General features: G+C 36.9%; 1 protein-coding gene across 11 annotated transcripts in view; it reads right to left on the reverse strand.

Annotated features, from left to right (window-relative positions):
* Positions 1–3,202: 3,202 nt before the first annotated feature.
* Positions 3,203–16,099, reverse strand: part of Kcnc2 (potassium voltage-gated channel subfamily C member 2) — a 188,459-nt gene continuing 175,562 nt past the window's right edge. For 2 of the 11 annotated variants that reach the window (XM_028873070.2, XM_037196764.1), the window contains exons 3-5: positions 12,931–13,858; positions 10,737–10,901; positions 3,203–6,347 (exon numbers count right to left, since the gene is read on the reverse strand). In XM_028873070.2, the coding sequence (XP_028728903.1) occupies positions 6,211–6,347; positions 10,737–10,901; positions 12,931–13,858 (1,230 nt within the window). In that variant the 3' untranslated portion in view covers positions 3,203–6,210. Of the gene's footprint in view, positions 7,493–10,736; positions 10,902–12,438; positions 12,543–12,930; positions 13,859–16,099 lie in introns of all 11 variants that reach the window. The other 9 variants (XM_028873073.2, XM_028873077.2, XM_028873074.2 and 6 more) reach the window with 9 other exon arrangements.

Below are 16,099 nucleotides of genomic sequence, written 5' to 3' on the forward strand. Positions count from 1 at the left end.
TGAACATTTTGAGGCTTTGTTGTTGTTTGTTCTGGTTTGGCTTATAAATGTTGAAGATCAAACCCAAGGATCTGTACATTCTGGGTAAGTACTCTATAGAACTGGAAGATCCCATGCCCAAGGGGCACCCTTCTAGCTCTAAATTTCATGTGTCATTTCACTGGACCAGTACCCTGACTAAACATTATTTCTGGATGTGTCTCTGATGGTATTTATGGAAGAGATTAACATTTGAATCAGTAGGCTGAGCAGAGCAGATTGCCCTCCCCAGTGTGGGTGGGCATGATCCAATCTGTTGAGTGGCTGGATGGAATAAAATAGTGGAGAAAGGGGAGCTTGATCTTCTGACTGCATGCAGTTTGAGCTGCCATGTGTGTCTTCTCATGCCCCTGGACTTGGATTTCTATTACCAGTACTTACTACCAACTCTGAGGCCTTAGGCTAGATTGAGACTAGAATTCCATTCTTCTGATTTAGACTAGAACTTCAACTGAGTTCTGTTTTCAGGCCTTCTGACTCACCATGGAAATCTACTACCACCTCCAGCATGCAAATACCAGACTGAGAATTCTGAGCCTCCATAGTTCCATGAGCCAATGTCCTAAAATAAATCTCTTCACGTGTGTGTTCTGTTGGTCCTGTTTCTCTGGAAACAGCTGACAATTGCAATCCCCTCTAATAAGTAAGGAAACTGTGGTGCATATAAAGAATGGAATGATAAAAAATAAATGAGTTATCTATCAAGTGACCTAGTTTTCTTCCCTGTCGCTGTGATAAAATACTCACTGAAACCAAATTGGAAGGGGAAAGGGCTTATTTCTTCCTAATACTGCCAAGCCACAGTCCATATGGAAGGAAGCTACAGCAGGAACTTTAGACAGGAACTAGAGAAAAGACCATGAGTGGATGCTGCTCACTGGCTTGCTCTCCCTGACTTGCTCAGCCTGCTCTCTTATACAACCCAGGACCACCTTCCCAGAGGTGGTTTTTCCCACAGTGAACTAGGCCAGCCATTTTACATCAATCATTAATCAAACTAGTGTCCTCACAGAAGTGGCTTATGGTCCAGTGTGATGGAGACATTTCCTGAATCGGGGTTCCCTCTTTCTAGGTGACTCCAGTTTGCATCAGAGTGACAGAAAGCTGAGCAGCATATCACATCTTGAAAAGATATAAAGTGACTTTTTGTGTATATTGGTAAATGAAAGATACTTCTTCTAAAAACTGAACTGATGAAAAAAGGATCCTTAGGCTGTGAAGGGGTTCTGTGTGGTACCACAAAGGAACATACAGAGCACTACATGTTTTTCAGACTCCATAGAATGCGCAATACCTATGGTGAACTTGGTTTGTTGGAACCATGGGACTTTATGTGATGATGTCACTGTGTGGACCCAGAATTCCTCAAATGAAGCAGAGGGACTGTTCATGGTACTAGAGCACATATGTGTATGTAGGAAAAGAACCAGAGGGGCCCTGTACCTTCTCCTGTATAAGAACAAAAATTCTATTTTTAAAATAATGCATGCTAGGTTATCTGGGATTCCGAGTGGAGGTGCCCCTACACTTTGAAAATATTAATGCAATGTTCCAATCAGATATTCCATCATTAGTCACTTTGAGTTGACAATGTAATGACAAAATAAATGTCATAATAATGATTCAACCATTTAGTTTTATAAAACACTGGAAATGTCATATTTCTAAGCAAAAGTAGTTTAAGAAAGAATGAGATGGAATTTTATATCAATATTAAGCTCACTGAACCCACAATAGATTAATTAATGTAAATCTATCATTTAATAATATTTAAATGCTAAAACTTTCATTTTGGCAATGGAAATTGGGAGAAAGGGGAACATTCTTTTCAGTAAGGAAAACATCAAGGGACATGTTTTAATCAAATTTAACTCCTAAGGATTTCAATATTTAAATTCATTCACTTACTTATAAATGTTCTCAAGCAGATTGTAAGTCCCTCCTCCCTGGAGTCTTTCTAAGATAAGTTCACCAGAAAGCTATCCTTCAGTCTGACTCATTGTTATTTGTTTTTGTATTTTATTTATACATGTGTGTGCCACAGTGCATGTGTGGAGTAGTGGACACATAGTGAGTCTGTCCTCCTTCCATTGCACGGGTCTCAGGGCTTAAACTCTGATCACCAGGCCTGGTGGCAAAGGTCTTTACCTTCTTAGGCATCTCACAGGTCCCCACTTGTGATTTATTTAAAAAAATAAGATGAATATCTTTTCTCTTCAGTCATGATGACTTATTCCTGTTTTTTCAGTAAGAGTTGGTGGTATTACGCTTATGTAAATATATGCTTTCTCTTTCTTACATAGTGGTCCTTTTCAAAGTAAATCTTTCATCCTGACATCATTGTCTGTTATTAACAGAATGTTAATAACACTTTACAGGCACGTCTATTTGCAAAACGTTCTTTGCTAGGCTCAGCTTCTAAGTATTCTCTTAAAAATTAGCAGCGAGCAGCTTTAGAGACAGAAAACTACATGCTGAATACACTATATTAAAAAAATAAAGAAGGTTTGGATTTGCCCACATTCTTTTCTGCCTCAATTTTGTTTTCTATCTTTCCTTTCTCTCCTACCCTAAGCTGGTGTGACAGAACTGTGGATGGTAAATTTATCCACAGTCCTGCAGTAGGACTGGAATGCCAGCTGTGGACGTCATGTGTAGGAAACAGAGATCTAAAGACAGAAGGCATGTTTTAAAGTAGAATTCATACCAAGAGGTTCAGTCAATATTTAAAACGTAGGAAACTACTGTGGGGACAATGGTGATAAAAATATAAATGAACAGTTGTGCCTTCCAGGTCCTTAACTGTACTGCTAATAAATGAAACAAAAGTATTTGCCCCCAGAACTGTGGCAAATCAGAAATATAAGTAAAATTTTAGTATTGATTATAAAATTGCCTGTAAATATTGAGTACCGTTGTAATTAATGGTTTTATATTCTTTTTAGGCAGGGGGGGCATTTAGACAGAGGAAGCAAGAAGACATAAAGAACGGGAAAATATCAGCTGTATTTCTAAGATCTGAATAAATATGAGAGTTTCAGTAGTTTAAAAGCCCTTCATTGCCAACTTCTTTGGAACGCATGAGTGTGTGTGGTGGAGCCATGAAGCCAAGCAATAGTAAAGGTCTGTTGAAATAGGAGCACACAAAGAAAGGAGCCCAGAGAATGATATGAATGATTTAATCAGATCAGATTCAAGTTTATCCCCAGATCATTTGCCTTTTATTCTTCATTTCAGTTAGTAACATGTCCATTGGTTTATCACCAAGGTTAGGCATGCACCTTGAGATGGTCACAAAAGGTACACGATACAGGGGTTCATAATTCGGTTATATAGTATATTCAGAATCCCAGGGGAACTAATAGATTCTGGAAATATTGATTAAGCAAGATGAAAAATTCTTATACAGTTTCAACTACAGCAGTGTCAAAGACAAATACACACTTCATTAGCCACAAAGCTCACAAAAAAAGAATTGATTGAAGAATATCTCTGTTATGCAAAATAGACATTTTAAGATATAATTTGATAATATTCTACTATATACTGACATTTTCCTTGATCATTTAATAAAAAAATATTCTCATTGCCAGAATTTATATTTTTAATATTTATAATTGAGGTAACAAGGACAAAAGACTTAAACTATGAATACTGTTAGTGAATTTCTTTTGGATAGTAACACTTTTCCAGAACTAAATGAATACATGACTAAAAATGAGATTTTATATGGAGACACTAAAAGTCTACAACACAGTTGACAAGCTGATAGATAAGTGGTTTGCAAGAAAATGAGGCGGTCTGTGTTTGTGGATCCAACACACGGTGCACAAATAAGAGAAATGAAAACAGACCTATACTACATCAGATTCACTGCCTTCATTAATTCTCAACAAAACCACCATGAGCCGGAGAGGAGCCATTCCGAGCCTTTTGGGCACTTCTCGAAGCTTTGGAGATGTTAGCCATGGGTTTGGCTTCCTGTGCTATGAGATTGTCAGAGAGGTTGACCCATGCACACGGTGGTATTTACAGTTGCTTCCTGGACACTGGTCAGTCTAAAAGCAGAATATTTCCATGGAAAGCACCATTTCAGTTCCAGCTTCCATTCCTGTATAAGCTTCAAATGCCTCACGAAGGTGCAGGACCTCTTCTGAGTGCAAACCGGTCACATCAGGGCACATTCAGTAGCAGAAGTTTCCAGTACAATCCTTGGTATGGCTAAATCTCACTGTCCCTTTTTTCAGCAGTCAAAAATCCATGATAAATTCTGTACAACACTGCAGTCTATAACAGCAGCATCAGACAGCATATTAATTCTTTACCATAAACCTCTGAGTACTTATAGCATTCTATGAGTGGTGTTATCAAAAGAATCACAGTATCTCTAAATCTCAGATAGCTACGTCTGGGTAAATGCATTGCTGTACAAGATCTCTGACATGCAGCTCATGCTCTAGAGCTTGGGAATGAAGAGTAACACATGTCTTTAGCCAATAACAAAAGTGACAATTGTCTTCCTATCAAAAATAAACATGAGAAGTAGGACTTCATTAACAATCTTAAGGATCAATGCATCAAAAGTATTGTCTAGACTGCAATTATATTATGGCATTTCTTTCCCAAAATATCAGACACACTATTGCTGTAGCATTTGGTAGGGATGTGTAAACAGACTATCTTCCCTCCAGACTGCAAAAGACTCCCTAGGGATGTATGCTGGAATGTAGTGATGAATGCTGGTTACTAGGTAGTAGAAACTGACAGTGCAGTAGGCAACCGAGTACTAGGGTGAAATCACTGCTTCAGTCCTGCTCATCGAAGAAGATTCACAGTGCCTATTAATTTAGGTAGTCTACAGAGCATCATTAACATTTATGATTTGTATATACAAAGCAGAGAGGGCTGCTCCAAGTAGCAAACAAGACAGCGGGTAGGAGGTAGGGAAATCAGTGCTAAGTTTAAAGAGCTTATCGGGGCACATCTACCCTCTACGGAGACAAATGGCATCTACGGTTAAGACAGGGAGCGAAGACAGACAGACTGAAACAACACACAGGACGAAGCACCTGATTAAACACGGCCTGAAGAGTCTGGTTAGTCCTTTGATGCAAATTTTAAGGCTAGTCGAAAACAAAACAAAACAAACGAAAAACCCTCCAGTGAACATCAGTAACCTTTGATGTTCACACAAAATCAGAAATGAAAATACACGAGAGCTTCAGGTAATATTTAAGCACTCTAACCTCTGAAAATAATGACAAATTCTAGGACTTAGAGTAGGGGGGGGGGAATGGCTCCATTACCAAGCAGAAATTCCTGGCTAAACAATGCAAGCCTGGCTAGCAGTTACCTTTCTCTCATGTTTTGTGCCTTCCCCAAGTCATTAAGTAAGAGATCTGGCCTCGGCTTGCGTGTAACCAGTAATGACAACCTCTTTGCAGTTATCTGTGTGTACAAACAACCAAAAACATTCAGAACACCAATACAACATTTTTTTGAAGATAAGTAAATCAAGAAATTAAGGTATTTCAAATAAATATTTCTATCAGAGAATAAGGGGGGGGGGAATACCAAGGAGAAGGGCACCCTCCCTGCCCCACAATTCAACATGCAGAACAGGCGACCAGTGCTTTCACGTTGGCAGGATGGCTTGAAGCGAGGACACACATCCTGAGCCATCCGGTCCCAGGACTCTACAACATTGTATTCAGGCGATACAGACAAGATGGCCCATGCAAATGAACTGACCAAAGTCATGTCATGTGCAATCTAGATAGGATCCCAGACATCTTCAGAATGGTTTGGAGTCACAAGAAATGAAGGTCCAGTGAAGTGGTTGGCATTTAGAAGCACACTATTTAAGTATATCTCCCTGAAGATGTGGTTCTATATTAGTGTACTGGCCAATATCTGACACTATTGGTCACTGTATTGCAACAGGAAATTTGGGGCAATTCATACTGAGGAGTAGCACTACTTTTGGATCATCTTTAAAGCCAGAATAAGATGTTTTAGCTAGTCAAGTAGCACTTCTGACTTCCAACAGTAATATCATGCAGGATTGATACTGTATTAATGGAGCCTGGAGAAACTCTACATTTAATTATTTCCATTATAGGGTAAACAGTACTTGTATTGATGGAATTGAGTCGGTTGATGCAGTTTGGTTTACAAGATAGATGGGATGGGAGATCGAGAGCGCCTCAGAGGACAAGGAGAGTTGTAGGGTGATGTTACTGGAGAGAGCCTCAGAGCATTGCCTGCCAAGCCCGCTATGTTGTTTAAGCTTCGGGATTTTTCATATCCTTTCATGAAAAAATGCACAGACATCAGTTGGAATCAACCAGAAAATAGACAGAGACAAACAATACCATGAAGAATAATCAAAAGTGCTATTTTGTGTGTGTGTGTGTGAGTGTTCAAACCATTTGCAATGAATTCAATATTGGGACAATTCATACTTCTAAACCCAAAATTCACTGTATTTGGCATTCTGAAACTATTAAACCATCTATCACAAATTATAGCTACAATATTCCAAAACATGTTTATGTCCAGATTATAGTTAGCATTGATGTAATTTGGCCATAGAGACTACAAGAACTTCTAAGACTTAGGCAAAGCAATTTTAATAAGATTATAGACTCAACACTTTTAAAGTTCAGGATGTGTTTCTGAAAATTAAAAATACATGAGCTATTTTTCTTTTTCAACTTTAGTATTAGTAGCTAATGAAGCATGCTTAACTTGAAGAGGACACTTGTTTCCAACATATGTATTCTTTGAGCTTTACATGTTTAAAAGGGTGATTCATATAATAATGGCATTTAGTGCCATTATCTGGGTGATACAGGATGGAAAGCATATTACCAATCCCTTAGGTAATAAAATAAAATTAAATAAAATGGAAGCAAATGAAATGTAAACTGAGTCATAATTTCAGTGAAATAAATCTGAATTTGATGTTCTCAGATGACTTCAACTCTTTCCCTCACCCACTAGAAATTGAGGAAATTTTATTTCAGTCCAAAATTTTCAAACTAATGTATTGTTAGTGATATCCATGTACTTAGATGAAACAACTTTTCAGGAACATTAGCTTGGTTGTTTTACTTAACCACTCAGCCAGTTACCCCATCTTGTGACCTTTTCAGTGATTCACATGTTGAAACATTTTCAGTAGAATATTATAGGCAATTGAATGAGTTTGGGGTGCATCTCACATAAAGTGTGACATGAAGTAGAAAGCAAGACATTTGGATGAAAATGGAGTCCTATCACACAGCTTTGGAAATAAACATTTTGGCAGTTCCACTGAACAGTTACAGGGCTGGAAATGAACTTCCTGTAGGGCAACCAAAATTGAGTAAATGCACACAATTCCAATGAGCTTCTTGTCTGGTGCCTCCTCTAGACTGTGTAGTACTCTCCATGGGTTCTAGTGTGCTTGCTGAATGTGGAGTGAAGAGAAAAGAAAGAGTCCTTTGTAACTACCTCTACTTCTTTTAATTAGGACTGAAATAATTTCTCTATTAATCTGACATAGAGAGGCCAAGACAAATATGCACCAAGACAGACTCCATAATAACCTTATAACAGGCTAACCCTGGATGGAACAGGAAAGGAGAATAATGACCACTACCAACATGCACACGCATTGATTTCCAGTAGACTGGATGTCTTCTAAATGGATTTGTGAATAGACATTTTACCATCCATTAATTATAATAGTGGTTTGGGAGATATATTTTCTGTTGAACAAACATTTACTTGGCTCTGTTCTTTTAACATCCTTTATTATAAAACATAGAAGAGGGTATGTTTTCATTCCATGCTACTAGATGATGTGATAGTTAATGAAAGAATGACTTCATTTTTTTTAAATTGAAAATAATTTATCCTCTACATAGAAACCAGGTGCATGGTAACTCCATTATTACTGCTCTTCTCTGCAGTGACTGACACTATAACTTTGAAGATTACAGAGAAAACTATTTTTCCTATGCAGTAGAAGTTGATTATGTGACCTAAAAATGTAAACTAGATTATAAACATTGATGAATGTTAATTACTGCAATGAACACATTTAAAGGGGTACTTTATACCCCAAGCCCTTTATACAATTCTCAGAAATATAATGATCTGTTAGATAATTTTATTTTAAACGCCCAGTGATATATGAATCTTGATTGCTATTCTAGATGTTAATCATTCTTCAAAATTATAGATTTTAAAGTAAACATTTCTTATTTTGTTTACAGATCTTTTTCTTTTTAATATCAGTAATTTAATATCATTTGAAAAAGCTCTCCCCATTTAGCAACACATATTTAATTAGTAAAATTACATGTTCTTTATACATCTTTAGTTTTAACTATTCTAAATATTTCTGATTAGGAATTCTGATACTTTTTTTTTTTGCTTAATTAAGCTTTTCCTGGAGTGACTGAAAACATCAATGAAGATTTAATTACTAAGTTACTCATGATAATAAACAATAGTAAACCTACTTAGAACCAACATCAGAATACAAAATTAAAATTTTATTCAGCTTCTAGGAGCATGTACTCAATTGGGATATTGTCAACACTGATATATATATGGCATGCATGAAGGCTTTAGTTTAGATAACTACTCAAAGGCAGTTGTAAGGAAAAACAAAGGTCTTAAATCTTGGAAGGTTACTCTTTAAATGAATATTTCCTTTCTCTAAAGGAATTATGGAATGTTTTCATATTTATATGTGAAATAACAAATAGGAATCCAATATTTTTTAATTTATACAGAGGAAATTTTTTTGAACTTTGAAATAAAATTAATAGAATAATCAACTTGAAAAGTGAATAAATCCTATAGGAAGTAAATATTGGGGTAGAATAAAAGAACTCTATAAGTTCTATAAAGGTACGAGGAAGGGCAATGGATGGATTTCTGGTAGATGTGACAATAGAAGACAAAGTCAAAATAGCTAAGTGTTTCCATCAACAATACCCACATAGAAAGAACATGCAGCTATGACATAAGGAAGCAAGAATGTGGAAGAGTTGGTGTGGGAAGGAATGATGAAGGGCAGAAAGCTCATGTGAGCTAATCAGTTTCCCAAAAAAGGCCTCATTAAAAAGTAAAGTTTCATGTGTGAAATAAAATTACATATATCTTTCCATGCAAAATAAATATCTTATTAATTGCTTTGTTCACAAAGCTTTACAATTTTATAGTAAAAGTTGATATTAACGTGCTATCTTATAGTATCCAAAGTTTTTCTCAGATGATTATTAACAGTTTAAAGTAGAAAGTATTATTTGACATGGAAGAAAATTGATATCAAGACCTTAAACACATTACCTTTGTATAAGCACTGAATATAATACTTTAATGGAAGATGCATAAAATACATATGTTTGATCTCATATACATGTAAATGTGTATACACACATATACACATGTACATATACAGAGATAAAGCTTGTTAAGATATATATGCACTTAGTAAAGTATTTTGAACACAAGATATTACTACCTAATGTATATACATATATTTTGCTCAAATACTATAAGGTTTTAGCTATCATTTAAACATTTAAACTCTTCAGCACATATATAAATGTAAAAATAATAAAGAAACTCATTCAGAGGACTGTAACACATTTTAGCTCAAGGAACACATGGAAATGATGAAAATAATTGGGGTGAAGAATTATTTCAAATATTACTCTTCAAAAAATACTGTCATTATTTTCATGCCTCAAAGACATTAAAACAGAGAAGAAACAAAATGTTCAGAAGAAATGAAAGAGAACTGGAGTATGAATTATGAGATACTTTTTAAGGAGGACATCTTAAAATACTAAAGAATTAGCAAAACTGCTTTGCATAACAAATGTGGACCTCAATTACAGAATACAGTGGAACAAACTATGAAAGTTTATGTTTAGATTTAGTCAGTAAGGGTAATAAATCATTATAAATCTTTACTTGTTCTTTAACAAAGACACTTGCTCAACCATTTTAATTTCGTCAACAAATATTTATCATCTCCTATATGTTAAGTACTGTTTAGTGTCTACTGAAAAATACTAATGGATTTAAAATTATTTTATTGGGCCTAAAGAAAAAAAATGTGTATTTTTAATTACATAAGTGACCTTTCAAGTGATTTTTTTTAAAAAATGCACGTGGCAGAGCAGAGGATCTTGCCTATTGAGACAGTCAGAGAAGTTACTGGTATTAGCTGCCTAGGTAGGTATTGAGAAAGCTATTTAAAGAGTGTTTAGTCCTTCCATCTGAAAAAGAATATGCCCTTATCGATTGTTTAATCGTCATCAATTAACAAATAAAGTCATAGAGTCATTTAGTGAGTACTGTTTTAATAAAAAAGATAACTTTTAAAGACTACTAAAATAATTAATGACTGACCTAATGATATTTACCTCTTCTGTTAAAATTCTACTCATAGACACATGGTAAATGAAAGAATGAAGGAAGTATAAAGAAAAAAAAAGGGTAATGCAACAATAAAGTAGTCTGTCATAATGGTGATTATAAAGTGCTTATAATGAGAGAAGATGTGATGGAGAGTATCAAAGATCCCCACATGCAGCGTTCCTTGGAAAATGAGATGAATGAGCATTTTGCATCACTCTTACTCAATGGCCAAGTTACCTACTATGATTTGATTAAATGCAAATGCCTACCTTTCCTGATCCCTCCATCAGATGTGCACGTGTAATCACCTGTCGTCAACAGGAAACACGTTTCCCCTCTTCTGTTTTTGTCTCTGGTACTAGAGCGTCTGATGGGGAGCCTTTCTGGAGGTGATAATGGCGGCTCACTTCCTGTACTGTCGTCACCTGATAACACTGGTCACAGCACCATGCCCATTGACAGACAGTGATGGATGCGGAAATGAGACAGTACAGAAAGTTTACAACAGATGCCTGTAGTCCGGTCACTCAGTATACAAAACACAGTAATCACATCACAGTATCCACCACAATAAGGAAAAAAAATTACACGGAGTAAAATGGAAATGTATCAAAAAAAGGGAGAAAGGTTCCCTACAAAATTCTGATTCGTTTTTGGAATCTATCTCATGGATAATTAGCTTTCACACTGGTGCTGTGAACTCAAAATAAGGGCAGTGATCAATTAGCACAGAGTTACCATGTAATGTGTTACATGTTGTTCAGATACTATGAATGGAGATGGTTAAGAGTGTAGTATCCTTAAGGAAAATCTCAGAAGTAGTTACTGGTCTTGCAGTTCTTAAAGAGGCATGTTTTCTCTACTTTTCTGAGACTCTATTTCCCACACCGCAAAAAAAAAAAAAAAAAAAAAAAAAAAAAAAAAAAAATCTTAATTAACATAATCCCAAAGCATAAGAACTACCATGTCACTTTGAAGACTCAAAATCATTTTGAGCAAAATGTACAGCAAGATGCCCCATGTCTGTGAAAGTGATGTTTACTTCTGCATGCTTGCCAAGGGCTTTCTCTATACCTATATCTGCCTGCACACTAGTTTGACATTACAATATTGAGTAGGGAGGAAGATGTGTCCTTTTTGCCCATGCTTTTCTTAAGGATTCTGCATAAATACACTGAGAGCAATGTCATGAGTAACAACCTTCTCTAAGTTCTCCCTTTCAGATAGATATTCTTAACACTTGTCGCATATGTGCTGATGGAATTAGCAGGTGAATTTCCAAACGCATATAAGGACTAAGGAGGAAAATTTTGAACAGCAGTTCATCTCCAGTCATACTTCTTTGAGTCTTCTGTTTGCCTCATAAAAATTTTCAGAAGCATGTAAGATGGGGCCTTGTTACTAAATGGGACATGAGATCACCAACAGTCTTTCTTTTTTTTTTTTTAATATAAGAAATAGTTAAAGTAGATCTAAAAGAGCGGTATCTATTTACTTTAAATTTCAAAATAAGCTATTTCAATTGTTAATCTAAAATATATTATATCTTACTAGGACATAGTAGACAAGCAAGAACTCTTCCTTGGCTTGGACAGACTGACTCTCAAGCTAGAATCAATCAGCTGTAGATTATATCTAGCATACAGGGCGTGGGATTCCAGCAAATGCCAAGCAGTAAAATATTCAAACTTCAGTTCTAGAAGAGAGTAGAGACCAAGGCACAATGCCATAAGAAATGACTGTCAGAAAGAGGTGGAATTTTGTCATTGGTTACCATGACAGATGACTTGTGCCTTGAGCAATGGTGTGTTTTTTTTTTTTTTTTTTTTTTTTTTCATTATATGTAACTTTGCATCATGAAAAGTATTAGGTTTAGAAATCCCACCTAATTTTAGAACAATGAAAATTTGGTCAGTCTAGCATATTACTAATAATGAGCTTTCTCATTGAAATATCTGTCTTCCACATCACCTCTTTAGTGTCTAGGCCTTTGATGTGCAAGCATCCATTCTCCTTAAGTAACTGCTTCTCGTGAATGAGGTTGAGATGCAGAGTACCATGAGGCAGAGGTAAAACTGAGACGAACACACCAAGCCAAATGATATGGAGGTGAACATTTTGAGAATGCGGAATGGAAAATGGTTAAGATCATACCATCACATCATGCGGAGAAACAAAGAGACATTGGCACAGAAGCAACAAATGGGCAAAAGAGAATATTGGCACCATCAGCAGAGGTCAGTCCCACCAACATTAGAAAACCCCACAGACCTGCTCTGCAGATCTATATGCAGAAATGCTACCATCTAGCTACTGACAAGCCTCACATAAACACACGCTTTATGAGGAGTCGAAACTGAAAACTCATGTATATTTACAGAAAACAAGCACAGCTACCTTCTACCTGTAGGATACACTGATCTACAAAGTATTCCATGGGATGCATTTGAAATCGTGCCTTACCTGATCTGTTATGTTCCAGAAGCCGGTTTTCTTTGCCCAGACACGTGTCACTCTGGGTACTGTTGCAAGTCATATTTAATTCTGTCTTGCAAAATGTAGGTGAACTTGCCAGAGGAGCGGGAGGAATGTGTTTCTTTCTTTTTCTCGGAAGTTTCTGCTTCGCCATTGCCAAGGAGTAGTACATTCCAAAGTTGTTGACAATGACAGGCACAGGCATGGCTATGGTCAGCACTCCAGCCAGAGCACATAAGGCCCCCACCAGCATCCCTGACCATGTTTGGGGGTACATATCCCCATAGCCTAAGGTAGTCATGGTCACCACAGCCCACCAGAAACCAATGGGGATGTTTTTGAACTGTGTGTGCTCACTAGCTGAAGGGTCATTAGGCTGAGCGCCTACCCTCTCAGCATAGTAGATCATCGTAGCAAATATCAAAACTCCTAGAGCCAGGAAGATGATCAGCAGCAAAAATTCATTGGTACTTGCACGAAGAGTGTGTCCAAGCACCCTCAGACCTACGAAATGGCGGGTGAGCTTGAAGATTCTCAGGATCCTCACAAACCTAACCACCCTGAGGAAGCCAAGCACATCTTTAGCAGCTTTGGAGGACAGCCCGCTGAGTCCCACCTCTAGGTAGAAGGGGAGGATGGCCACAAAGTCAATGATGTTCAAGAGATTTTTGATGAATTCAAGTTTATTGGGTGAAAAAACAATACGAACTAAAAATTCAAAAGTAAACCACACCACACACACTCCTTCTACATACGTCAAGGCAGGATCCGTTTCGATTTCATACTGGAGGACAGCACTTGTGCCATTGATGACTGGCTCTGTCTTGTTTTTAACAATATTGAAAGCTTCGTGTGTCTCCAGGCAAAAGGTTGTGATGGAAACCAAGATGAAGAATAAAGAAGCAAAAGCAATAAACTGCAGAAAGAAAGAAACAGAAATAGAGTGACCTGAACCATCATAGACGTATATCTGAATCCAGAAGACATTGATCACCATCAACCCAAAGGGATAATGGGATATTTGAGGATTTCACTTGGGATGGTTTTCAAACGCTAACCAGGCTGGGTTTGTAAGGTTCTCCAAACTCTTGTCTTTGCTCACATATAGACAAAGCTTTGCTTTATTTTGTATGAAAGGGGGAAAACTGTGAAGAAACCATAAAAATTATTTCAGCACAATTTTTAATGGCAACATTCTGAAAAATGAAACAAAATTATGACAATAGCTCCAATTTCAACAATTGCATATGACGTGGAAATTTTTTAAAAAAGGTTTATAACTGCACATATAAGTCAGATTACAATGGTGGAAATTTAGGAGCCAGGCAAATGTAGCTGTCAGTTTCTATAAATGTTTTGGATATCATGCAATATGAACATGAAAGAAATACTTACAGTGTATAACAGTACATTGAAGGTAGAGACTGCCCAATTAAGTAAATCTGGGTGGGGGGCAAACTCAACCAGCAAGAATTAAAGGAGAGAAACTGAGTTAGGGAAACAAATTAAAATACAATTATCTCCGTATGCTTAAAATAAGAACTTGAAAATGCTGAAGTAATATATTATAAAGCTATTTTTTCAAAATTAATGATTCTACTTCTTCAGCTAATGATATATAAAAGCATACATACCTACAAATGCAGATTAATCCTAAGAACTCCCAGTTATATACTTCTAGCTAAAACCACACACTGTTGAAATGATTCACATCGATCTGCATAGCAACACTACCACTATCCCCATTTTACAATTCAGGAATTGGTCAGGAGCGTTCACATTCCTTTTTTTCTAAGTCAGTTCATACAAAGTGACAGGTGCAGACAATTGCTGTGGGATAATGCTGTTGTACAGTGGTTTAATAAAACACTGATTGGCCAGTAGCCAGGCAGAGAGTATAGCTTGGGTGAGCAGACTAAAGGAATGCTAGGAAGAGGAAGAGCAGAGTCAGGAGTCACCAGCCAGACACAGAGAAAGCAAGATGTGAAGGCAGAACTGAGAAATGGTACCAAGCCACATGGCTAAACATAAATAGGAATTATGGGTTAATTTAAGTGTCAGAGCTAGTAAATAATGAGCCTGAACTAATGGCTGAGCAGTTTTAATTAATATAAACCTCTGTGTGTTTACTTGGGGGAGTAGGAAAGATTTGTACCCACCTCGGGCTGGGCAGGACACAGGAAAACTTCCAGCTACACTACCACTATCCCCATTTTACAATTCAGGAATTGGTCAGGAGCATTCATATCCCTTTGTCCTAAGTCAGTTTCAAAGTGACAGGTGCAGACAATAACCTAACAAATTCAGCCAAAGCTTCCATGCCTTAAAGTTATCAAATTCCAAAAAGAAGAATACAAATTGTTGAAATCCCTTCCCTTAGACCAGGATCACACAGTTTTTAATACTACAGATCTGAATATTTGAAATGCAGATGTTGGAATGAAGGGCACTGCTGTCCTTCACAGGAGGCATTGCAGAATGGCTGAGACCTCTACTATTCTCTTGTAGTATATATCCTTCTAATATCTCAGAAGCCATACTTGCTGAATGAGCAAGCTGTTCCTTTCTTAGATAAACAGTGGAGTCACCAGGAAAAAGAAATTGTAATCAAGCAGGAGTCTCTTAGTTGGAAATAATGGGAATATTTCCAATATCCAATCTGTCTCTTTACATCTGCTCTTCAAGCATGGTTGCCACTGAGGAGAGCTGAGCTGTGTCTCAAGAAAACAGCCCCCTCCCTCTTTTTAATTTAATAAGCTTGTGAGGACATCAAAAAATGACTAATCAGGGCTGTGACTGTCTGCCTTAGGTAACCACCCCAAATTAAAGAGTTACCTATGTAGTCTGAGCACATTCATCTTATAACATCGAAGAAGTGTGACTTCTACAGCTTTGACCTGTCCCCTGTGCACATCTTCAAGGCACCCTTGGTTTTGGCATTATAGTCCAACTGTTCAGTTCTACAGGGGCAGTTGAGACACTAACTTTTTCCATTTCAATTTTTCATTTCATGTTCAAATAAATGCACAGCTTGTTCGGTCAGTTGTAAGACCTAGTATCGTTTCAGTTTTACATACACTAAATGATGATGGGCTGTAGTTTTCTGTGATTGGTAGTTCATGCAGAACTCCACCCCTATTTTAGCTGTAGATTTGAA

This window comes from Peromyscus leucopus, chromosome 18 (assembly GCF_004664715.2).
Source record: "Peromyscus leucopus breed LL Stock chromosome 18, UCI_PerLeu_2.1, whole genome shotgun sequence".
Lineage (NCBI taxonomy): Eukaryota > Metazoa > Chordata > Mammalia > Rodentia > Cricetidae > Peromyscus > Peromyscus leucopus.